The sequence below is a fragment of the Genypterus blacodes genome, unplaced genomic scaffold, assembly GCF_046128005.1.
Source record: "Genypterus blacodes isolate CSIRO-AG114 ecotype Tasmania unplaced genomic scaffold, CSIRO-AGI_Gbla_v1 ptg000061l_1, whole genome shotgun sequence".
In the NCBI taxonomy this organism is placed as follows: domain Eukaryota; kingdom Metazoa; phylum Chordata; class Actinopteri; order Ophidiiformes; family Ophidiidae; genus Genypterus; species Genypterus blacodes.
In genome coordinates this window covers 2,623,624-2,649,214 of record NW_027466873.1, presented here as the reverse complement: position 1 = coordinate 2,649,214, position 25,591 = coordinate 2,623,624, and the positions used below count along the sequence as shown (strand labels likewise).

General features: G+C 44.7%; 1 protein-coding gene across 1 annotated transcript in view; it reads left to right on the top strand.

Moving 5' to 3' along the window:
• Positions 1 to 25,591, top strand: part of LOC143003397 (transmembrane protein 132C) — an 85,154-nt gene that overhangs the window by 41,404 nt on the left and 18,159 nt on the right. Inside the window, 1 exon segment of the mRNA XM_076154014.1 lies at positions 14,856 to 15,042. Coding sequence (XP_076010129.1) covers positions 14,856 to 15,042 — 187 coding nt within the window.

Sequence of the window (25,591 nt, the reverse complement as noted above, 5' to 3'; positions counted from 1 at the left end):
TCTCATCCAGAGGTGTGAACATGTCCACTGGGCCTGCTGTGTGGAGGTGTTCAGGGTCCAGCTACTGATACGCCTGTGGTCCAGTGAGCTGCGTGCCCGGCTGATTACATGTCAGGACTTGTAAAGAGCAACTCAACAGCAGCAGAGTGCCTGCAGTGGTGGTGGCTCCTACTTCTCACTGCTTCTTTATCACTTCTACCTTCAACCTGTTTAAGTAGAACTAAAGTATAAACAGAGCGTAGCAATCAATGACTCGTCAGTGTTTGCTGTACAGCCCAGGATGCGATTAGTGCCTGTCTGATTTCCTCTTATCAAAACTGTCATTACCAACCATTCTATGTGTGTCTGTCTGATTTCACCGGCATTGTTATTTTTTTGTTTTTTCATCAGTGTCTCTGAAACATTTGGATGGAATGTTGTAAATAGCTGAGACTTTGAGTCAAAAAGATTTGATTAGATTTTCGTATCCAGACCCAAATTTACTTGTAGCAGGAACTGGCAATTTGTCAACATTTTTTTTCTTAACCCATTTTTTCAAAAGCTAAAACATTTTCAATCCAGTCTAAATGATAGATACATGTATCTTACAATGGGCTGTCACCGGCTACAATTTAGCCCACATCCGAGTCAAATTCAGCTAAATCAAAATGGACCTTCAGAAGACTTGCGCTGCCCATTTGCGCTCTTTTGTGTCTCTTGCTGTGTGGATGTGCATTACTATCTTGTATTTTCTTCTAAATATTCTTTCCATACCTTACAAACCAGCCCGAGGCCTCTATTAATGGGCTCATTTAGATATCTCTGCCACCCTGATTAGAGAAACGACAGGACGTTGGTGCCACACCAGGCGTCTGGCTTAAGTGGAACAGACTTTGGTGTAAAAGCCAATCCAAGCCAAGTTAGATTGATGTTTGTTGGCACCGACCGCAGGCCAGGTTTCTTCTGCGTTTTCCATCAGATACATCTGTGAAGAGGGGGATTTGAGGTTCCTGGGGAAGATCTGAATGTTGATTGGAGGATTGAGGTGGATCTGCTGTTCTGAAGGACAGAAACTTGGCAAAATGCTCCACAGCTACTATAAAGATGTAATTAAATTTTAAAACGTTAAGAACGAGTGTGTTTGCCTGAAAGCCTCTAGACAACTAAATGTTTATATCTCAGTCTGGCAGAGCACTACCTGGAGTTAACACATCCAATCAGCGAATCAACAGTTCTGATCTCTCTGTGGGTCCAATTTATCCAAAACTGCATCTGACTTCTCAGAAAAGGTTATGATCATGCATTTATTTATGGGCAGTGTACATGAGTTATAAATCCATGCTGTGATGATTTTGTCTTGGAGTTGTCTGCTCCCATCCGGCTGTCTGTTTTAGATATTGCTATTTACTAATGAGCAGGAGCAGTATGTCACAAGGAAAAGATTAAAGTAGATGACTTAGAATTACGACCAGAATATCAGAAGTGGGAGAGAGGAGGTCATTACTTTAAAGCGGCGGCGCTGGAAGGGAGAAGAAATCAATATGATAGAGAATCCATATGCAAATCACTTTACTTGGAGAAATGGCTAATCATGGCTGTACCTAATGATGAATAATATTTACATCCGTCTGTGTTTACCTCCAATCATGCTGAGGGGAAAATACGATTTTCCATTTGATGTACGGAGTCAGTCATTTGTTACATAAACTCTCAGTGCCAAAAAAACTAAAAATAAACTCTGACAAATGTAAAGTTGAGCCTTGGTGCAGCTGCTGCTCAGCTCCTTGTACAAATGTGTAATTTAATGATCATCATTTTTCTCTGTCTGTCCGTTGGTCAGTACTTTAAAAGGCCTACTGCTTATTTTTGACCACATCTTGTTGTGATAATTCTACCAGTTCAACTAAATCAATCAGCATTAGTTGTTTTTCAACTAATCGCAATGTGAAATTTCAGCCCAGGTTCACGTAACAGCGCCAGGAAATATTATTACTATTTTGACCGACTCTTGTAGACACAAAGTGTGTTAAGTAGAGACACAGCTGAGCATAAAAAGACCGTAAAATCACACACATCCCTTAATTGCTCTCATTAAGTGCTTGTTGTCATCTTTTAAAGCTGTTCTGTTTCTGGTAGTGGACTGCCTGCTTATTATTATTCACTCTTATATTTGGCTACATATTAAAGAAAATGATAAGAAAATAAAGATGTTGGTTAGGTAACAAACTGGTTATTGGCCGTAGGGAGATTTTAATGTTCATTGTTTCCCTGTCTTCTTAGAAACATTTGCAAATCTTATTCTTCTCTACTCAATCTGTGCAAATGGAGTGACAACAGGCCGTTTTACGTAATGTCCCTTTCAAGGACGTAATGCCGTTGAAAGGCAGATCAGTGAATGACCTTGTGCATGTCTATGCATCTTTTCGCGTCCATTGTTCAAACACATGATACGGAACATTTGTCATGTGCTGATCGGCCAATCCGAACAAAGCAGGCGCTCAGTGTGCACTGTGGTGTTGCAGCATGTAAGAGCCGATTCATTCTCACACTGTAAAGCTTTATATGGCTTTTGCCCTGTTAAGCGTAAAGCTCAGTAACATATTTAAGATTGCTGTTGTCTATGTTTACATGCACACCCGTGTCCTCGTCTTTAGTCATGTGGCATTGACGTGGAACACAAGCTGTTGTGGTGATTTATATCCACGTCAAAGTCTGATATTGTCCCTATTATATATACTGGCTTCTACAGTCGGGTTACGCGAGCATGAGCCCCCTTTTCTTTATTCTGCATGGAGACTATACAATAAGATCTCCATTAAGGCTCTCTGCTGGATTTGCCCTCTCCATCTCAAGTGTAGAAAATGCGATTGACAAGTGATATTCAGTCCATCCTGTCACCATGTGTGGGTAAAGTGTAAGCTCTCTCCTCATACAGCTGTAACTATGCAGCTATAGCACAATGCTTTTACCTAGCAACCATATTCTCAACATCAAGTGCTGGGCTCATTCCTGTTTCTCGAAAACTGGAAATTTTGTTTTACATGCTTACATCCAATAACCAAACCCTCCACATGCTTGATCATAATCAAATGCAAATGTAATAGGTAAAGACCTCAAGGTAATGACCTTGAACCATATCTATCTGTTGTTTGATAATTGATTTTGCGGCTGATGATAACAAAGACACAATTACATCCTGCTTATGTTTTGAGAGCAGCTCTAATCGATGCAGTCAGATGTTTCACACACAATTTCTGTCAATAATCAGTCTGTGATTGTACGATCAAACTCTTCACAGCTTTCAGATCAATCCTCCATCTCTCTCCAGCCGCATAGTCGGTGAGCAACGCTGGGTGACTGTGCTCAATATGTAAATGTGTTCCATTAAAGCTCTCTTTCTTTAATTAGTCTTCAGATTTCATGACTGAGTGCCTCCAATTATGGATCAATGCCTCATTTCGGCACACAGACCCCTGGGTGTGTGGAGGCAGTTTTCCCGTTACAAAATGCTTTATAATTTGTGCTCTGCCATGAGAACTGCTCACATCACACTGCCTAACTGCTGATCAATGAGGAAATTCTGCTGCTGTAAGGCCACTGTTGTGTGTACTATGTGCAATGGTTGGGTTTTGTACGGGAAAAAACCTGATCAGAATACTATAAATATACAACGTGATGTATAGGAAAACCCTGTGTAGGTGTGTGTGTGTGTGTGTGTGTGTGTGTGTGTGTGTGTGTGTGTGTGTGTGGTGAAAAGGGCTGATGTGTGTGTAATTGCTCTGGTAGTAATTTAGCACTGAGCTCATTAAGTGGTGCATAGGAGGGGGTAAATTCAGTTTAATACCTAAATGCACTCTTGACTGGAAGTGGGGTGTGTGCTGGAAGGAGGGGCTGATGTAGCGTGCAGGGACTGTGAAATGCCACCCTGATGTTTTCAAAATGGCCATTTCAGTGTATGGGCTCAGTTCTTCGAATCCATGATATAGCTCTTCAGGGTGTCATGCAACCAAATGCTTTACTAATCCCACTAAAGAGACGCAGTGGTGGCTTGACTAGTTTAATTACCGTGTCTATCTGGTAATTACTGTTAATTGAATTGTGATCATCACTGTGTGCACAGGCAGGACATGAGGTAATTGTGTGCGTTGGGATCTCAGGGGCTCTTAAAGACGAGGGGAGCTCATTTATTTTATTTCCTTTGACTGTGACACAAAATTAGCACCTTCTTAAATGATGTAAGATTATTAAGATGGGCCTAACATATAAGTGATTGCCATGAACATCAAAAACTAAGCCAGAATGTTAAAGGTGACCTGCAATACTGTACAGTGTAGCTCATAACCCAGAGTGTCCACTGAGTGGCATTGCAGCAGTGGACACAACAATTGACTTGGAAGCGCAAAACCTCCAAAGGAATCCTTTTATTGTGACAAAAGGCTGTTGATGCACACAACACTTAAGCAGGATTGCGTTATATGAAAGCCAGCGTGTGGGCGTTGTACATTTACGGGGAGTCTCTGAATTAAAATGGATTCTTTAAGGAGTTGGAAGAAGGTAGGAGTGTGTTGACTCCATCACAACCCCTCACACCTCAGAGGGCAGGGACATTGCATTAAGGCTGCGTGTCGTGCCCACCTCGCTCACACAGCCTCCGCACAATTTACTCACCAAGGCTGTAATTATCACAAACAAAGACATGCCTTTTTTTTTTTTGTTTATATCCGCACGACAGAAAGCGTGACTCATACCACTTTAAAGTGACTTAGTTTATCGGTCTTGTGGACCAGCGTTCAGCATTGGAAAACGACCGTATGAAGGTTTTCGTGGCTGTAAGAGGATGCTGTGCAAAGTCAGGAAGATTGACCTCTGTTGCATCATAAGGGTTACTTACGGTAAGAGCTTTTGTAAACAATTGATAGATAATTAGTGTGTCAACAAATGCCTCTCCTTTGCCTTTTTTGTTAATTCAATGCACTCGATGTTTAGCCTCCGGGAATGAATTCCTTTTGATGTCATAGAGGTCAGTTTCTCTTTGCGTGTGGTCCTTCATGACTCAAAGGGCTTTACAGGCCTTTACAACAAATGGCTGCAAAAGTCCTTTAAAAAACCCTTACAGATGAGGGGAAACGGAAGAAACCTCTGAAAAAGGCGTTTCAAAGAAAGATTCCCTCTCTTCAAATGGCCAGGTCTAACACATTACAAAGACACAGAAGAGATGGAATAATAATAGTACAGGAAAATAAACTAAATGCCACACTAGAGGCCCGACCCAGCAAGAGGATCCCAGGGCCACAGACATGCAGGCAGTATGGATCATAACGTCAGAGGGAGAGAGAGAGACTATAAAAACGTGTGTGAATGGGTTTATTTTATTTATTTGCCGACTTGCACAGTGGTACGAAGGCGTCCCTTTGTAGTGTCTGCTTTTTAAAAGATCTCGTGTGGTTGCACCGTTGTTGCCTGAGGTCAAATCCCCTCCGCCTGGTGTCTTTGCACTACTTTACCAAAGATCCTGGCACAGATCCTCCTCTACCATTAAAGCGAATTAGACATCTGGCTCCGCTGTCCTCATTTACCAATGACCTCTTTGGGAAAAGAGCACATGCTGTAATATTGAACTTTTTTTTTCTCTAGTTCGCGTCCCGCAGAGCCAGAGCTTAACCTGGCACATCCTACAGGCAGGGCGCTCAAGCTCAGGTCACAGCGGAGTGCCATTGATCTGACCTGATCTGAGTCTGGGCCCCTCTGGTCAATGGCTCTTGTGTGTTCTCCAGGTTTTTGTTACCATGCCAACAGAAGCAGAGCTGAAAGAACCCGGGTTTTTGCGGGACTTTTCGGAGGAAGACAGGCGCTGCCAGTGTCACAGCGCCTGCAGGTGTGAGGGAAAGTCCCAGGAGGTCACATGATGTCACACACAGATCAACCAGGAGAGCATGTGGAGAGGAGGGGAGTGGAAGGGGGGGGGTAAGAAGGGATCAGATGAGCTGCACAGATCATTTGCATCAGCGCCCCAGGGCTCAGTGTCTGCTGCCCCCTAGTGTGTGTGTGGATGGGTGTTGTGTGTCATTGGAGAACCTGAGATGACTGCTGCAATGTGGGGAAAATTGAGTGTGACGGAGGGGACAAGCAGCAATTTATTATCTGGCAGTACGGTGTTTAGATATGGATGAGACAGATATGGAGTATAAGCGACAGGGGAAAGATGTCTGAGGCAAAAAAGAATAGGTCTGAGGTCACCGGTGATGATAACTGCCGTCATTAGGGATCCATTACACCATGGAGCCCACTTCAGCTGATGGAGCGTAATGACGGCGCGCTGCGGAGATGCATTTAGTTTTGATTAGACAATTGTTGGCACGGCGCATTTCATTAACTCCAAGATGAGATTTTTGTTGTCTGGGAATTGATGTGGCGCTGTTTGAGCCCGGACGCACAGCGACTGGAGCCCGTTTTTCCCCACAAGGCAATGGGGACTATCACTGGGAAACAAATATAATAACGGGAGTTGTTCCTCTTACATCCACCTACCTCTGTCGCTCTCTCTCTCTCTCTCTCTCCCTCCGCCCCTCCTCTCTCTCTGTATCCGCGGGACAAATGGACTTTTAACCAACTGGTCTGAATTCTGTGGCGTCTGTTTCTACGTTCTTGCCTCAGCACATTATTGCAGCAATAAAATATTCCTGTGTACGACACTTTAAGACTACTTTGTGTGTCTAACCCCTTACAATTTTCTGCACTGCGTCTCTCTCTCCCTCTCTCTCTCTCTCTCTCTCTCTCTCTTTCTTTCTCTCTCTCTCCCCCCCTCTTTAGGAATGCTGATGAAGTAAGGCTAAAGTAACACTGTTTCAGCTGTGTGTTGCAATCTGTATTATTTCTTTTGGTAATGCCAAGGACAGAGCGACAGCAATGTCAAATGGCAACATATTGAATAAGTCTGGAGATTTGTTTTTCCCTCCTTGCAGCTCTGCCTGCGTGCACACTGCGGCCCGTGTCATCAGCCAAACACTTTTATTGAAATGCCCTTAAAAAGTGTCGCAGAGAGCCGAGTGAAGAAAAGCGACGGCAGGAACTCCTCTCACTGAACTTGCCCCTGTACAAATTCAAAGCAGCATAATGTGGCAATTATCCCCTGACAGGCTGAGTTTTCTATTTTGCCTCCAACGTTTAGTCGCTTGTGACAGTTTGCATGACTTAGGGAGGGAGCAGACCGGCCTCAGAGAGAGCAATGATGGCGCGTGGGAGGTGAATATTTTAGCTGATGAATGCGGCCGAGCTCTGTTAAGCTAATCTGGAATTTGATCCCTCTCCTGGGTTTTGTGAGCACACGCAGGAAGTCTTTGTTTTGTACCCACGGTTCATTATTGAGCGTGTTACTAGTGCTCGGCCCTCTACGTGAACACAGATGAAAAGTGTAAAGAAAAAGCGATTAATAAGGAGAATCTAATGCTAATTTAAGCAGGCTTTAATTCCAGCGATGTAATGCTGTTTGAAATGTGTTCTTTTTTTTCTGTGTGCAGGAAGAATAAGATGATATTGACTGGATAATTACATTTCCAGAGTGCATTATCTGTCTATTGATCCAAAGGCCGGTCTAAAGATCAAAGTACTAAAATACTCTGTTTCACTGCATATATATGTGCCTCCATGTAATTATCCTCTCATATTAGAGGAGAATGAAATCCAAACATGCTCCCCCGTCCTTCTGTGATGTGTGCAGGAGTGAGAGCGCTTACAGACTTCACCCGCTGGAACAGTTTGGTATCTTTAATAGAAGCGCGTTGGTCACCGCGGAGACGTGTTAAACCGATCTTAGTGTCATTAACGCTGCCGAGGAGGTCATGTTTACACCGGCTGAGGCAGATTTTGATTAGATTTTAGATGGAAGTAGGACTTGGGTCAAGGAAGAGTGGATTAGATTGTGAGGCAGATGCAGTTTTGGATCTGGATCAAGGATTAAGATGTGGAAGTTAAAGCTCCAGATTTGAAGGTAACGGTCATAAAAGTCTGGATTTATCAAAGTGAAACGATGAAATTAGAGGCGCGTTCCATCCCTCCTGGAGGTTTTGGCTCTCTGAGTGAACTCTCGCTAACAAACGGCCGTGAATGCTTCCAGTAGCAGCACGCTGTACCGCTGTCCTCTGTTGTCGTTGTGCTGCGCTGCGCCGCGAATGAATGTCAGCAACGTGGTGCCATAACTCAAAGATGTGGCTTTAGTATCTTGGAGGGAATGATAGCTGCTTGAAGGATGCTCCTGCTCGCTCCATTCCATCACCTGGAAGCACCTCTACACGTTGGAAACGCAGGCAGACACACACGCGGGTACACACACAAACACACACACACACACACACACTCCATATTCTGAGGCTGTTAAAGTTTAATCAGATGTGAAATTGTGGCGGTTTTGAACGCCATATTGACAAGTTAATGTTGGAGGCGGGAGGCTGTCAGCTGTCAGGAGGCAGAGATCGATATGATATTTTACTAAATGGAAAAGTCCCTGGCACACCGCTGGAACTTATTGTTGCTGTCAGGGTAAAGAAAAGGTTCTTCGTCTCTTTGTGCTACTTAAACCTCGAGAGTCCAAAGTCATTTCTGTGTCATTTAACTTCTGGGGTTCATTTGTCACCTAGGTTGTTGCACTCTAAAGCCAGACAGAGTCCAAAAGAGAGTCCTTTAAGACAAATGGATGAATTCTACAGATGAATTGAGAGAAAAAGTGAAAAATAATTGACTTGAACTGTATTAGTCCCTCTTTCAATTTTAAAAATGACAGTAATGTGGCAAAGTTATGAGGCAAAACTCCAAAATCACCAAAATATAACTTAAAAAAGCACAGAGAAGACATAGAGAAAATTAGGGGAAAAAAAAGAAACTATTTGACTTTCACACTCCTCTGCTCAGCACTGTCATTCTTTCCAGGCCTCATTTATTGTTTGCAAGTTTGGCAGGAAAATTTTACAACCACAAACTTATCTTTCCTCCGCGGCTAATTGGCAAAATCTTCTTTTTTTTTTCACAGCCAAATAAACGCCGAATATGTGACAAATAAAACCACAAACGGACTCCAGAGAAAGCTTCAACTGAAATGTTCCTGTTTTACAGTTATTGCACGCGATTGCACAGAAATAACTCCCCACAATCCTCACAGGCTTTTTTGTGAGTGTGTCTGTGTGTATCTTCTTCCTCCTCCTCTTCTTCTTTTTCTAGATATTTTTATCTCTTTTTCTCCTCCGGCCTTATCTTAAATCGCCTCTACCGTAGTGCTCCGTCTCTCCTGTGGCCGCTCTATACGATATATATCTGTGCATTACCGCGACGGCGCTCCGGCTGCTCTACACAGGCAGCGACACCTCGCTGACATTTATCACTATTATTCCCCTTCCTGTCTCACCTTTATTTGACAGTGTTTCTTTGGGGGACTTCACACCTTCTTCCCTCCTCCTGCCCCTTCCCCTTTCTCTCTCCCTCTGTCTCTCTCTCTCTCTCTTTCTCTCTATCTCTTTCTTCTGGACAGGCTGAATGGAAATGGTCCGCTGGGTATGGGCCTCTGGGGGGCTCCGCTCTCTTCCGCTCCCTCTCCTGCCTCCGCCGCCTCCTCCACACACTCTTTGCCACTCTTTGGGCTCCTTCTCCTCCTCCACCATCCCTGTGTCCTCACCTCAAAACACACACAATGGAGAAAAGAGGGAAAACACACTAATGGACTTAACAAACCTGCTCATCTACTCCAGAGGTTTATTTCTTTATTGCCAGTCTCAAGTAGCTCATTCACAAGCCTCTACCAAATGAACAATGATAAAATATCTCTCCATCTCTTTCCAAACCCCCTGCTTTTCACATTAATACCTTCTAATGTTCACCATTTTCTGTTAGGATTTCTGCTTTTTCGCGTATCCATGACGACAGTGCTCTCACAGCACACTGAGCAATTGGCCTTGATTGCGGGGCTGATGACTATCCGAGCTCCACAGAAATGCATCTTGTGGTCAGAGCTCCTCCGCAGACGGGATTGTGTTTCATGCTGTGGCCGTCGGGGTGCTGTCTCACAAATCAGCCCTAAAAAGAGGCTCTCACCTCTGGGCGGCTGGGTGCTTGTTGCGACTGGCCTGGGATAATTCACTTCTAACAGTTCCCTCCAGGCTGTGAAATGAAATTTACCCACGACGCTCCGAGATTGGCTTCAGCGGCGCTTCCCTCTGCTGCTCTGTTTCCTGTCCGGCAAAGTGTAACAGCCTGGCTAACGCTGATTTGTTGACTGTTATTGCTGTGATACCACCGCGTCCTTTGACCCTGAGGCGGTCGCTCTGAGCTGTAACAGACATCCGAACAGCTACAACTATGCACCTATCTGTCCGCTTGCATTGTCCTTCCGTCGTCCCATTGCAGCTGCAGACTTGAAATAAAGTCTCCTGACCTCTGACCTCTAAGGCAGCTAGTCAAACCTTCAAAACCCGGCGTGAGCAACATCATAGACGACATCTACGGGTCGGGGGGGAGTTAGTAGGTACTCGTCGCAGCAGTACTAAGGAGATCTGTAGGAATATTAGTAGTATCTCCAGCCTGTGTGCAAATACAGAACAGTCCCATGCAGCAGCACAGGTGGTATTAATCAAACCCACAGTGCATGCAGTCATAACAAAGCTCTGCGCCTGATTTGCATCGCGGGCCATAAAGAATTGGCTTCCTTTATTTTAAGGGGATCTTTTTATTCACCCTTCGTAGCTTTAGAGAGGAGCAGACGTCAGGCTGGTCTGCCTGGTTACGGCTTCAACACGCCACAGAAAAGTTTGATGTAATCAATCAAAACAAAGACCTGCGATATGAAATGATATAGAAGCCACTGTGGCGTACATGACTGCAGCAAATAAAGAGAGAGAGCACTTTGATTACAGACTTTATGTTGCCTTTGAATGATTCAAGCATATTTATTCATACAGTGACTTTATTTGACACTTTAAGCATTTTATCTGACCATGCTAATAAGGAGTCCACCGTGTGTGTGTGTATTCTATATACATACATGTATGCATGAGTGTGTGTGTGTGCACAGCTTCGTGTGTGTGACCTGGCTCGGGAGCACATGAGCAGCCGAGTTCCAGGCTGCTGTTTTCAAGCACCAGTGGAGCCACAAATGTGATTATTTTTCCCTCCACAAGTAGTCTAGAGTTTGCATGAGGTCCCCCACCAGCGCCACACATACATATACACACACACACACGCGCATACGCACACTGCAGGCTCAGTTTGTCATGGAAGGCATCTCTTCCTCACCCACCTGCCTGTGTTAAGCATCTTCATCTGCTCTTCTTTTACCGTTTACCACTTACTGGTGTTCTTTCTCTGCTGTTCGCCGTGATGCTCTCTCTCTCTCTCTCTCTCTCTCTCGCGTTCTCTCTTGCCCCCTCTCTTTCTCGCGCCCTCTCTCCCCTCTCTTGCGCCTCTTTCTCTCTCTCTCTCTCTCTCTCTCTCTCTCTCTCTCTCTCTCTCTCTCTCTCTGTTGATTTTCTGTCCCCTGGCGTACGTACGTTCTCTGAGCTCTCTACAGATGATTATTCCATTAAACATTGTGGTACGTTGTGGACTCAAACTATCGTTTCTTTTTGGAATGTCATTCAGTGTCTACAATACTTCATCTACATGTTTAGAGAAATGAACTCACTGAACCTGGAAATGTCAGTGAGGGTACTTCATTTGTCCTATAAAGGTCTCTCTCTCTCTCTCTCTCTCCCTCTCTCTCTGTTGAGGTGGTGGACACACTAGCAGATTAAACAAGTGTATCACAGTGACAGTGAGGTTGATAATGGCCCAACAGAGCCTTTTTTCCATTATCAGTATTCCTCTTTCTCTTCCTCCGTTTATTCACTGTGACATTTAAATCTTACAATCTCCCTTCTGCCTCCTTGCTGTCGAACTTCAGCGCCTCCGCAAATAACTTCCTGTAAAGATGAGACTTCTTCAGATGAGAGTGACAACTGTGTAATCAGCAGAGACACTTTTAAATTTTGACACTTAGAAGAAACTGAAAATATAACTGCAAAAACAAAAAAACATTCATGTACATTGAATGTCGTGCTATAAGCTTCACCTCTCTTTCCAATGCTCATGTTATGACACTGGAGACCTTGGCTGTCATGACATCACCTTTCTAAGGATGTAAATACCAAGCAACGCAGCCAAAGCCAGGAAGGTAAAGCTAATCACTCCACCGTCGCATCTCCTCAGATGAGATGAAACATTGAAGTTAACGACACACACAGAAAACGTCGAAGCCACAAACTTAAAAAACACTCTCTTCTCTTTTGATTTTGGGTTGCGGGCGGTGTTGTGATTCATCAGCGCTCTGCCTGTGCCTGAGCTCTTCCTCTTCGTCTGCCTTCTCCCTGCTCTCCTCTCTGAATCAGTCATGGCCTGTTTTGGGCCGCACCTTGTCAGGTCCAATTTGAATCTAAAAGAAGGCCAGCGTCCAACTTTAGGGCTTCATTATCTCCTGAGCACATCTAGCTGCCCTGTGTGTGTGTGTGTGTGTGTGTGTGTGTGCCAGACGATAGTGTGTGGCACGCATCTGTATTAGCCATCATCGTGGAAGTGGCAGTAGATCAAAACAAATTTACCGTCAACTAAGAAGTACGACAAAGTCAATCCTTCACATTTTACCCTCGCCCAACAATCACGAGCAGCCAGGGGCGAACTTGGGGATTCAAACTCAGGACCTTCTCATGTTGAGGCAAATCCCAGGTGTCGATTTGTGTCAATGGAGGTCAAACACAGCAAAAACTCCAGAATATAACGCCGCCACGGCTTCCTGGTTCCTGTTTGAAGCCCCAAAAATGTTGTGTTTACTGTGGCGTCTTTGTTTTTACCACCTGTGTGTAACGTGTTACTTGGTTTGATATACAACCAGCAGGTGCTTTGTTTTTAATGAGGCCTTGTAAAAACGCCGATAAACCCTCCGCATCATGCCGCATTATGTTTTACTCTGATATTCTGCTGCCTCTCGTGCGTGTTTGTGTTTTTATCTCCACGATTCCTCACACACACTCACCCGACGGCACACACACTCCATCATACAATAGGGTCTATTTACTGAGAGTGTCCTTACCTGAAGTGGAGGATGGGTGGAAGTCAAGTGGTAGCTGGTGGGGCGTCGCCATCTGGGCTTTGTGCTTCGCTCCTTCTCGTCTTTCCTCTCTTCTCTTCCTTTCTGTCACAAAAGAAGGTTGAATTAGCGGAACGTCAAGGTGTTAAAATGAAACTCTGGAGTTTCTGCTCAATCATTTTTGGGCACTTTTATTGTGGAAGGAAATATAAAAAACCTTGTAAAGTCCACACTCGCTCTCTCACCGCCGCTATTAAACTCCGCCAACTGGATCAAGCGAGGAGGGCAATAATTGACACGAGGCGAGGAGGGTGAAAGCTAATAACAGTCCATTTCCTGTCTTCCAGGGTGCCTCTATACTTTGATTCCACTGTGTGTGTGTGTTTGGGTGGGGGGGGGTGTTGCTGCAAATAATCAAACCTTTCAGATGTTTACTTCCTTTCATTCTGCAGCCTGACCCTCATGCTGGCTGCTTAAGTGTGTGAGGTGAAGAAGCAGAAAGTAGGCTACGACTGATGATGGCTGACGTATCGTATTGTGACATGTGTGTTCGTGTGTGTGTGTGTATGTGCGTGTATGCATTGCTCCTATTATCACTCCTTGTCTTCTCCTCTGTATGATGTGATTCTAGACGCGGCTACGTTCCTTTTCCCGTTATTGTCTTAATTATTCACACACACAAACACACACACACACACACCACTGTTCAATGTGAAAATTGGGGTTGTTATTGTGCTCCGCTGTGCGACAAATCTTCATTCTCTGAATAAATAAGAGCGATGTGAGAATTATGTAAAACATCTTGTCACGCAGACGTGAAAATCTGTCTATTATTTATTGTTTTCCTGTTCTGCCTCTCATATTTCTAATTCAGGGCGTCTGTTATCTTTCCCAGATGAACCGTAACACAAAGTGTGTCAATTCACTCCTCAAAGCAAGATTTTCTCGTTTAAAAAAAACATTCACTCCCTTTACCTTTCTTTAGTTTTATTCTTTACATTATGCATACGGAACCTGATGTGAGTCTCCTGTAGGGATAAGGTGCTGTGGGGAGTTAGTCTCTCTCTCTCGCTCTCGCTCTCGCTCTCGCTCTCTGTCGTTCTCTCCTCTCCGTCCTCAAACTACGATGCCCCTTGTGCCAGTGGCCACAGAGACCGCGTGTCCCGCCATTTGACACACGCAACACGGCTAACAGATCCGGTGCCGTTTCCCTTCTCCTCGGGGCTCCCGTGTAAAACTGACCTTTCCTGCCTGCAGGCTATATTTAAACCCCCGAGCTTCAGAGACTTATGGCCACATGGTAAATTTTATTATCGACGCTCTCTCCATTTGTCTGACTTAATTCAGGCCCGCGTGTCGCATATTTACACACACACACACACACACACACACACACACACACACACACACACACACACACACACACGCCATGGCAAACAAGGGCACCGGTGACAAACCCGCCCGTCACACACCTTGGCACGGGCGACACCACTCTTTGAACTGCAACAAGATTATAGGTTCTATTTACAGTGCAAACCCGGTGCTGAAGTGTGTGAGGGATAAAAGGAAAAAGGGGGACAATGTTATTCCACCGAGCAAGAGGGTGGACGTCAGAGTCAAACACGGAGGGAGACGACATTTTGACGACTCTCACTTGGTAAAATGTCACAGATTTCAGCCACAGTCGCACTCCTCAGCCTTTAGCATTTGTGGTCATTAAGGCTGTCACACAAACACACACACTCACAATTCATTCTCTTTCCGCCCCCTCCGGTAGGTCTGAGGCGGGAGTCCAGAGAGTCCTGCAGGTGGACCTAAAGTTGGAGGGCTACCCGGAGCCACTGGGCAGCCGCAGGATGGCCTGGCAGGTGGAGTACCCGGGCAGCCGCGCCGCCACGCAAGAGGCCGAGACGGAAATCCGCCTGGCTCAAGAGGACCTGGCAGGCATGGTGCCGCTGGCCATGGTGAGTGGTGACCATACACACAGCTTAGGTCCTTTTGCTGTGAGGTGAAAGAGCTCCACACACACTGCATCATTTGCATGTATTTTCTGCAAATATTAGAATAGTTAGATATTAGTTTTTACATTTCTAAGAGTTCCCAAACACGGAAACACCAACACATCAGTACAGTACATTCACACCTGCAACCTCAGTTCCTCTCAGTCTCAGATGGAGAATGCAGAGGTGTAACTGCAGTGTGTGTGTGTGTGTGTGTGCGCGTTTGCCCACAGAGTGTGTTTAGGCTGTTTAGGAGTCGGGCAGGGAAGAGCATCTGCCGCTCCCAGCAGGCCTTAGGTGGGGTTTAGAGGCTCCTCTGGCCTGAGGGTGAGCCCGGAGCTGTGTGTCTCCCACAGCGGCAGGAAATACTTCTGTGTAGATTAAGCAGAGCTCCCCTACAGAACTCCACACACACATATATGTACACACACAGACACATCACTCACTCCTGCTAGCTTTGTTCTGCCAAACCCAGAGAGCGGCGCTTTCTGATTTAGACGAGCAACTTTCGGGTGAACAATGAGCCGCCTCAGTTGTTTCGACTAAAGGGGGGAGACGTGCCGCCACATCAGTGCTGATTACCAAAACAAAGATGGCATTCATTTCTATTTCTGGGCTTCTGATCTGCATGATACACACACTTGACTGTTGCGTTAGTGTTATTTTCTGAGTGTAGCCCGTAGCTGTGGGGATGATAGATGCCTGTGGGTGGCTGCCACTGCATTCACAGGGAAGCTCGCTGATCCATTCTCAGGATAATTAAAGTGACGCGTTTAATGCAGAGACATTGTTAGAGTTCCCTTCTCTCGCATCCTTTTCATGTCGTAGATGTGTCAACATGCGTCTTCTTGCATGCATACATGTTTTCCACTGACAAAAACTGCAAAGTTGCGTAATTAGCCTCAGGAACGGAAATGAGCGCAAAATCACTTATTGTTACTCGGAAATGAGGGTTTGAATCCTTAAAGCTTGTAGTCCTCCGCTCGCCTTTTTCGGGCTCTCCCACTGCTCCCATAGCCTAAAAAGTGAGAGATGAGTTTGTTTGTCTGCCTGTGTGTGTGTGTATGTGTGTGTGTGTGTGTGTGTGTGTGTGTGTGTGTGTTTATCCTGTCCAGGGTACTAAATTTAAGCCAAGGCTTAGTTCACGACCTAATTTCAGCCTGCAGCCAATATGTTAGAAGTCACAAGAACCGAAACAGAAGTGAGGAAATCCAATGAATACATTTTTCGGGAGTTACAGTCGGGGGGGGGTTTGGGGTGGAGTCCCTCTCAGTTAAGACAATAATTGTAAAATTTGTGTTTGTGTATATATGCATGAATGTGTGATGAGGTTCAACAGCTTTAATCTTCAACGGCGACGTTTAAAAAGCTTCATCCAAGACGTTTATTGAGAGGTGGTCGGTCAGGTTTGATGTTTATTCTATACGTTTGCGGCGTCAGCGCTTCAGGAGGACGTTTGTTCACATGCAGGAGTCTCTCCTCCCGCCTTTGTTTTCATCCCAGTGCTTCTACTAAGGTGCACCTCAATGTACTTAACGCGCAACACAAATACTGAACTACGCCGACACATCCAGAACTCATTAACTCCATCTGTCTCTCTCTCTCTCTCTCGTGCGCGCTCTCGCTCTCGCTCTCTTTCTCTCTCTGCTGTCCCCCGACCCCCCCCCCCTCCCCTCTCCGTCTCTTACACACTCAAACACGAACACACACACTTCCGAGCACACGGGGCTTTCGCAATCTGCATGCGCCAATATGAGAGAAGCACACAAGCGAGAAAGAGGAAGGCAGAATTAGATTACTCGGGATCACTGTGGCATGAAAGGCTCACAGATAAGTTGCTCCTCTCTCTCTCACCCCCCAAATGCACTCTCCGCTGATAGAAAAAGGGGAAGTAAGGTAATGTAAGAGCAGCACAGTCACCCCCTTCTCACACACACACAAACACACACACACAGAGAGAATCACCCCTCCACTGCCGAGAAAAAACGCTAAGCGACTCACAGAAAACAAGTTTCTGCACACAGAACTCAATTTTCCACCGCAGATGAGTTGAATGAAAGTCCTGGCAGAAGTTTGACCAGAGGGTGGACGGAATAACACACAGAGACACAAACACGACGATCAGATCACCATTTGTTTGTCTTAAAGTCTGTAGGACAAAATTGATAAAATACAGAAGTAATAATCAAATCTCAGTTATTTGCCACTTGGATTGTTATATGATGTTTCCTAAGGTCGCAATCACGTCGACCACATTTGTGAGGACTCGGGGATCTGACTGAATCGAATCAAGACTGTAGTGTTCTCATCTTATTTTCTTGTTTTTATTACTTTTTGTGTCATTACGTCTTTTCCCAACTCCTCAATCTCTCTTTGAATTTTTTCAAGGTTTCTCTCCTTTTCGTTCCTTTTACGTGAAATATTTTCTAGGTATTTTTTCTTTCTGTCGTCAGAGATGATTTGGTTCAGCCCCACCCGTTGTTGACTGTTTAACTTGATTCTGACACGTGGTTGGACTGTGAAAGGAGTTGTGCTTGATCACAGCAGCATTTGAAAAGTAAACGTCCCACATTTTTTCTGTGGACGATGTAGCTGAGGAGGTTGGTGCCCCCCTGCTGTGATTCCAGCTCCACGACTGAAATGGGACTTGAACTATTTCGACATCTGTGTATTCGCTATTAGTCTGGCAAGGTGTTGTTTAGGAAAACTCTCTAATGTCTCTTGACATAACTGGCCTCTTTTGCACCTCTCACAAATTGAGAGGGAGGTGTTTTCTCCTCACAGCAGCCCGCCAAAGCTGTGAGGTGTAAGCGACGTTTCAGTTGTGTTCTCCCCCTCATGGTGAGCAGGTCTGTCGATGAATGGCGAAAATGCTTTAATTGCTTTCTAATTGCGTTGATGCTTTGACCAGTGTACTTGTGTACTTACATTTTGAACTGACAGCTGAAATCTTCATAAAGAAGCTGCAGAATATAACGTTGTTCCTCAGTATGCTCAGCAGCGTCATTTGATTCTATGTTGAAAAAAAAGTACAACTTTGACACAAGATATAAAAGAGCAGCGGGGAAACGGAGGGAAACGAGAAAGAATGGGGAAATGGCATGAGAAATGGCGAGGGAGGGAACTTTCCCGAATCTTTTAATCAAGCTGAGAGGGGAGACTTCACAGAGCGCGCTGAAGGCTTCTGTTGACATAACAGCTCTGTGTTCTGGTGGAGTCTTTCAAATGTAATTAGCACCAATTAGACTAATACGCTCCGATTGCATTTTGCCATAATGTAAAAGCTGCGGTAATTGTATTCAGACCAGAAGACATCTCATAAACTAAATGGGGATCGGTAACTGACCGCGTCTCTAAAGGTTGTAATGTAATAAAGCTAAATGACTATTAGTAATGGGAGGCTTATTTTCGTTTTGATCACATTTATGGTTTATGACTTCAGGAGCTCCTCAGGCTCTGCTCCTTTATGGCACCTTCTAAATTACCGTGCACTTGTTGGAATTGATTATTATTAAAAGGTCCTTTTATTTCATTTCCCCCCTGCCAAGTGATGGGCTCTGCCACGGGTGACACCTCTGGGAGACAGTGCCGTCGTTTTGAAAGATGAGCTCTCTCTGTTTTATTTTTTCTGCTCCCTTTGAAGAGGGCTCCTCCTGCGCTCGGTGGCAGACCCACCTGTGCTGGGAGGGCTCCGCGCATCACCACCACTTTGTCACCAATTTTCCAGGCGCAGTCCTGGAGTTCTGCAAATGCAGCAATTATTTCAGAAACAGCAAATGAAAGGAGCGTTCAGAAGTTTGAGTCAGTCTGGGGAGGAAACGCTTCAGAACTCGCTCTGCACACAGTAGCACCACTTCCTTGTCACCATATGTCTTCTTCTCATCTGCTCTTTCAGATCTTTTCCTCCTACTGGTTTTTCCTCCAAGTCTCCCCTCTCCTGTCCCTTTCCTCCTCGCTCCAGACAAACATACATTAATATATTAACAATGTAGATTAATTGCCTCCCTTATCACCCTCCGCCTCCTCACGTTGGCGTCTTCCATTCCGATCATAGTGTGAATGAGCTGTGTGGGTTTTTTTGGGTCATCGTGAGATGGATCTTAAAGGCAGTAATTGGATGTCTGAGCAGATTCCTCTGCACGGTAGGAGGCTGGTCCATTATCTTTCCCCATCGTGAAGTAATACTCTCCTGTCCGGGCTGCCCTCATCATCATTACCCATGCTGTGGAAGCCTGGTGATGGAGAGGGAGCAGGAGGACAGGGCATACATCATATCTGGACTCATCAGTCTTCCTGCTCCAGCTGAGGCACCAAACTGTGCTCGCTCACATGAGCGTTCACTGGCACCGCGATGGGGAGAAATGAAGGCAGCCGTTTGCATTCAAGCGCCTCGCCGATCTATCGTTAAACAATACATCATCGCCCTAGCCTTCTCCGGCCACTTCTGCTCTCACATGATAAAGTCATCTATCAACATCCTCCGATGAATGTTTCATTTTACTCTTTTCCGTTCCATTCCCTCCGTCGCTGCGCACGTCTCCTCTGCCAGGCAAGAGAAATGCGGAGAATCATTCATCAAACACATAGTTAAACAAATGGACGCAAGCGCTTATACGGTACATGGCCTAATCCCACAGAAACAAAGCGTGTGTTTAGGTAATGTTATGCAAGCAGTTTATCAGGAGTGCGTATGCAGTGCTGCCGAAAGTGCTCGCAACAAACAGTCAGCCGCCGTTCATCTGGAAGATCTAATGCCTCTCTGTTGTATAAAAGAGGATAAAACATTCCACGTTTTCACTCAGCATGAGTCACACAGTTTACATTAATGTGCTGATGGATGAATCCCAAGTGAGCCATCAATTAGCTACAATTTGCTTAGAAGCTGATGATGAAGTGGTTGCACTAATTGAGGCAATGGTAGCAGACTACATGTAATGCTAATTAGGAACATCGTGGCAAATGGTCACCTAATCCAGAACGTGATCCGAGTCCTTGAGGTTGTGGGCTTCAGCATTCCCGCTGTTTCGTATTTCTGCCTTCATGGTTTGCAAGATATATTCGGGGAGCTATCATTCATTTTCAGCAGGAGATGAAGTGAAGAGTGAGACTACTGCATGCTGGGAGTTGCTTTGTAAAAGAAATGTTTAATGGCAAATTGTCGTGGTCTCATTTGGAAAGAGTTTTGTCCTGTGAAACTGAGAGGTTAAAAATAACTAGGATGGCTTTGATTTCTTTTAAAACACTTACAGACTTACACAGAAGGTATGAAACCATTTGAGTCAAAATCCAGCAAATCATCAGCCATTGTGAAAATCTGCCTTTTATGGTTTGAAAGCCTGTCCACGCTTGAGCGAGGAAATGACATGTTCTGTCAGTCACAAGTGTCAGAAGCTGGCTGTGTTATTGTATATGAGGTATGAGCTGTAGTGTTTAAGTTGATTTTGCTGTGCATAAAGCTCAAGTATTGGATAATATATGTACCCTGTGGAAACACTTGTATCCGAGTTTTTCTGTCTGAACTCCAAACTCATTCCCACTCACTTTGCCAGTTTAGGCTGAAAATGTTTCTATAGCAAATCAAATTGAGCAGGGACAAGAAGTGAAGGGCAGATAAACGATGCAGTCTCCCAGGGACAGGACGTAGACGTATGGTATAGCCTACTGAAACGCTCTGTAAATGATGGCATCCTCTCTCCCATTCTGCTCCGGCTGAGGCTTGCGAGCAGCGTGTGTGCTTTTGAGAAGTAATGGACTCGAGAGTGGAGCTGACCTTTGCGCCTGCTGAGAAAGGTCTGTGTCCAGAGGGCAGCTAAGCCATGCTAAGCCAAGCTAAGCTGGCAATACGGATCCCGATCAGAGCTGGGTGAAGAAATCAGACAGAGAGATCAGGAGGTCATCCCCCCCAGGCACGGTTGGCTGTTGGTGAAGAACTCTTAATCGATTGACTGTGTGTGATAGATATCAGGCTGAAATGGAGCAAAGTACAGCAGGCTAGGCTGTTTCTGTGCTTCCTAGCCCCGGGGCCCTGGCTCGATGGGCAAACAGCGGGGAATCGTGGAGGCATTGCTGCACTGGCACCAGCATCAGTCAAAGTGCCGGCAGCTCCTGCAGCTTTTTGAACTGATATGAAGGTGAGCAGAGAGCTGGTATTGTCCCCGGCTTGTGACCTTGATTCTTCTGGAGCTGGGGCTGCCTGTTGTTGAAATTCACCGGGGACGCAGGCTCCTCCCTCCTGACCCATTGATCTAGATGTATTATAGGTGTGGTATTCATGAGCATTGCAGAGGATTCGTCCTATAAAGTTAAAATATACTACTTTCACAGCCATGTTTTATTCACAAGCTCCTTTCCCCAGCGTGAGGTGCAATTCAGAGACACAGAGCTCCAGAGGGTGGCCCGGTTCCTCCAGGGCCATTTTCCAGCACAAACCAGCAATTTTTCCTTTAAACTTTCCTTTCTTTAAACTACAAACAGTGATAAGTGATACTTTCCTACTGTACTTTCACAAAGAAACAGATTTGAGATTTGATATTATGGTCAAGAGCCATCAAGATGAAGGAATCAGGCAAATCCCGTTACATAATTAACATTTATGTGGGGATTTGCCCCGTAAGAAGTGTGCCATTGTGACACTTAAGTTGCTGCTGTCAAGGTTTACCCATACATCATGCGTACTCATAAATAATTTACAGCTCAGAGCAATTTAATGTGAATAAAACATCAATACCAGCCAGGAACTGTCGTGCTAATCGTCTTGCATAGCTAAACGCTCACCAAGCAGATCTGATCACAGTGGGAGTTCTTGTTACATTGTTGGTTCTCTTTATTCATAGGTTTGTGAGGGCAGCAATAATACATAAATCATCCCATGACAGATCTCATTTTAACAGGGAATTCCTATTCCAGTGTATTTAGGCAGCTTTTCTCAAGCAGGTGCTGCTAGTGTGAGATGTCTCAGCAAAGTGCAAACCTTCTTGAGTCTTTATCTGTGTTTGTGTCTATGCCTCTGATGTTGTGGGCATCAGGTGTAAAGCATTTCCGGATCTGAATTTCCAAACTGAATTAAGAGCTACTTTTCCAGAACTATTTGGAGAGCAAAGTATGTGGCTCGTTCAGTGCTCACATTCTCACCACACTACAGTGAGAAGGCAACTGAAATTAGAGGAATGTGCCACTACTTCACTGCAAAAAGCAATGAAGGGAACAATCAGTTTTACGAATATCTTAATTTTGGTGTGGAGACGACAAAGTCAAAGTTTGAATCAAAGTTGTTTAAAAAGGCAGAATAAAACAACACTGCGCACAAGAAATGATGGTGGTCCAGTTTATTGGGATGCGATAATCTGTATTGGAATCTCCAAGAAGCTAAAATGATTCTGCAGCTATACTGAAGATCCTGGACCAAAATGGGTTTGGTTCCTTGTGTAACAAAGGCAGGTTCCTGACTTCCTGAGATCATTTGTGAGGTGCCAGAAGCACCATGCCCTGCTCCTTATTAAAAGCTTGCTCTAAATGGTCTCGCAGCTATAGGACCTCAATATACCTGCCACCGTATATTAGCCCTCAACCCGGCAGCTAATTCCCAGGCTCCAATTCATTCTGTCCATGTGATCCTCAGCATGATCTCTCATTACCTCTTCTTCTTTACGGACACTTTCTGAGGTGGCTCTACTATCAAAGGAGTCATTGAGTTAATCTTCTCTCCACTAGTCTCGGCCAACTGTAATGAGCGAATCCGATCTCTGACCGGCATGTATCTTCAACAGGGACTGCAATTGAAAAACAGTTAGAGGTGTTTTAGAAGGCAGTGAGGGATGACTGCCGAGCGGGGATAGGTCTTTTCCCGCCGTAACCGTAGCCGCCCTCATCCCATCAGCCGGGAGGAGGCGAAGAACTGGAGTGGAAGACAGCAAAGGAACTACTTCATTCTCTGAAGAAGGAGTGGGAAGAGAGAAGAAGTGAGCTGGAGTCCCTCATTAAAACGCAGTGTGTTGGCTTCACAACCATCCCACCACTTCAATGCGCTGTCATGCAGTGATGTATCGCTCTGCATGGTGCTACCAAGGCCTTTATTCCCACTCTCCTCCTTGTTACTCACTTCTAGCCAATTAAAAGCCCACTGGAATGGAGGGACACAGTAGCACATTGAGTATTGTACAATGTGGAGGGAGTCGCTGATGAAAGAACACATCTCTTTTATTCTGCTTCATAGCTGGAGGACATAAGCTGAGTGGCATTTAATGTCTACATCATAGTCACTATCTTCTTTTCTTATTCTTCCTCACAACTACACGTTTTATCAGCAAGAGATGATAATTTGCTTATTAACTAAGAATATGTAATTTGCTTTAGCTGACTATTTGCATATGTTTTGGCTTTTTTTCTAACTAAAAAAAATCATGGTTCATGGATCACTTGCAATGATGAGGTTGTTTGGGTTGTGTGATGCAGTGAGGCTGCTTGGCATCTAGCTTAAAATGTGCTGTATAACACACTTGCTAGGTGACTCACAATATTATTCCATTTATTATGCTAGTAATTTAATATTGCATAATTATGCACTTGTTGACATGTATTTTTGTTCACCTCTTATATTGAGGACAACCACAATGTCTGTCTAATGAGCTCACCTTTCTGTGATGACATGAATAATTCACCACTCACAATCACAATTTAGCCATGCGCTAGGCCTCTTCATTTTTTAGCGGCAGTCAGGATGGGTCAGATGGATGGTGGATGTGTCAGTGTGGGCTTGACACTGAGAGCAGGATGGGCAGCTTTGCTACTTCTCATGCTGCCTGTGTCACTGTGGCTGACACCATAAATCTCACTTATTTTCAGATCCGACCGAGACACAGGCAGAAATTACAGCCCAGAACACATTACCAGCCACGGTAGCGTGCTGAATGCTAACAGAGAGATCCTTGATAAAGCAGACAGGCAGTTCTCCCACAGATTACAGAGCAAAAAGACTCCTATCTGTGAGACTTGAAAGGGCAGATTGGCTTGTAAGTAAGCCACAAACACAAGCAACAACAAGTAAGTAAGTTGGCAATCAGAAGAAATACCACACATGTTGCACAGATAGAAACTACTTTGAAATAAAATGATAAAAAATCTTCCTTGACCTAGACGTTCTGTGTTTTGAAACCTTTGTAGTGACTTAATGTGCAATAAACACATTTATCTACTTCTGTCCTACTGAATCAAAACAGGAAAACGATCAAATCATATATCAAAGCATCACATTCTTCCTTTCAAGTTATAATAGGTAACTCTAAAAGATGTTTTTGTAAAATTTGCTAATGTCCTCATTAAATCCTGGTCATTTCTTGTCTCTGTAGCGCCTCCTATTGGTGGAATTTGCTGATGAGACGTGATTGATATCTGAGGTAGCACTGATGGTAAAGTTTAAGCTCAAACACAAATCAATCTTAAAGGCTGTTTTATTGTAGACATTAACATTAAAATGAACAAAGATGTTTCTTCTGCCAATAATGTGATTCCACCAGTAATTGCATTACCGTGTGGTACAGAAACCATTTAAGCTGTAAACCTGGCTGACAAGTGGCCCGTGTAGCTGCTTGTGTTAGCATACAGTTCAATTCAATATGCCAACATCACAAACCATTCACGTGAGGCTCAAAATGTTAATCTGATCATCTTTGAAAAACTTTAAAGGACTTCATCTTTAGTGTCTCACTGCTGACGGCGCTTGACAGCTGCCATCTTGGTTATCTGACCTGTACACGGATAATCTCGGCAGGTAGCCAAGTGTAACTGCTACTTGGTTAGCGTCACAATAGCAGCTATTAAATGCACAAATCTGCACTTCTCTTTATCTTTATTTGTGGTTGCTGCTCTTTCTTCGATATCAACTGCACCAAATAGTGAAGGGAAAAAAGAACCCCTCCCCCCCCCCCCTTATTTATAATTGTTCACCTTGGCACTAGTGGCGAAGGTCATGGTGGCCCCCAAAGAATTCTACATGCTGGAAAAACCCAGACTTTACCTCGCTAATATGCCGTCTCATCCCTCACAAACGCAATTGCAACATGGGGTAAAAAGGCAATTAGGAGCATCGCCTTTATGATCAAAAGATGAGCAGCTGATGTAATATGTGAGAAACACAAAATGCCACATGCAGCACCTTTCAATTCTTGCATCAGCGTAAAGAGAATCTTTGCAAAGGTCATCTACATCATAGTAAAGGTTAAGATGAATTTCAGTTGTTCAGTGGAACAGTGTTTTTGTTGAAGTCTTGACCCTGATGGGTAATATCATGGTGAAACAGAACAACTTAACACCTATTTTGCATTTTCATTCAGACTGAGCTGATTGGGTTATGTCCTGATGTGCAGCAGTGATCTCTATGTTGTGTTTAATTGCGCTGTGGGTGTCTGAGTGTGTGGACCATTGATGCATCGCTGTGGGATCCCACTGTGGGTTATTACTGCCAGGTCTTACTCTCTGCCGCTTTCAACCTGCTGGGTCACCTCCAACCTCTGTAATG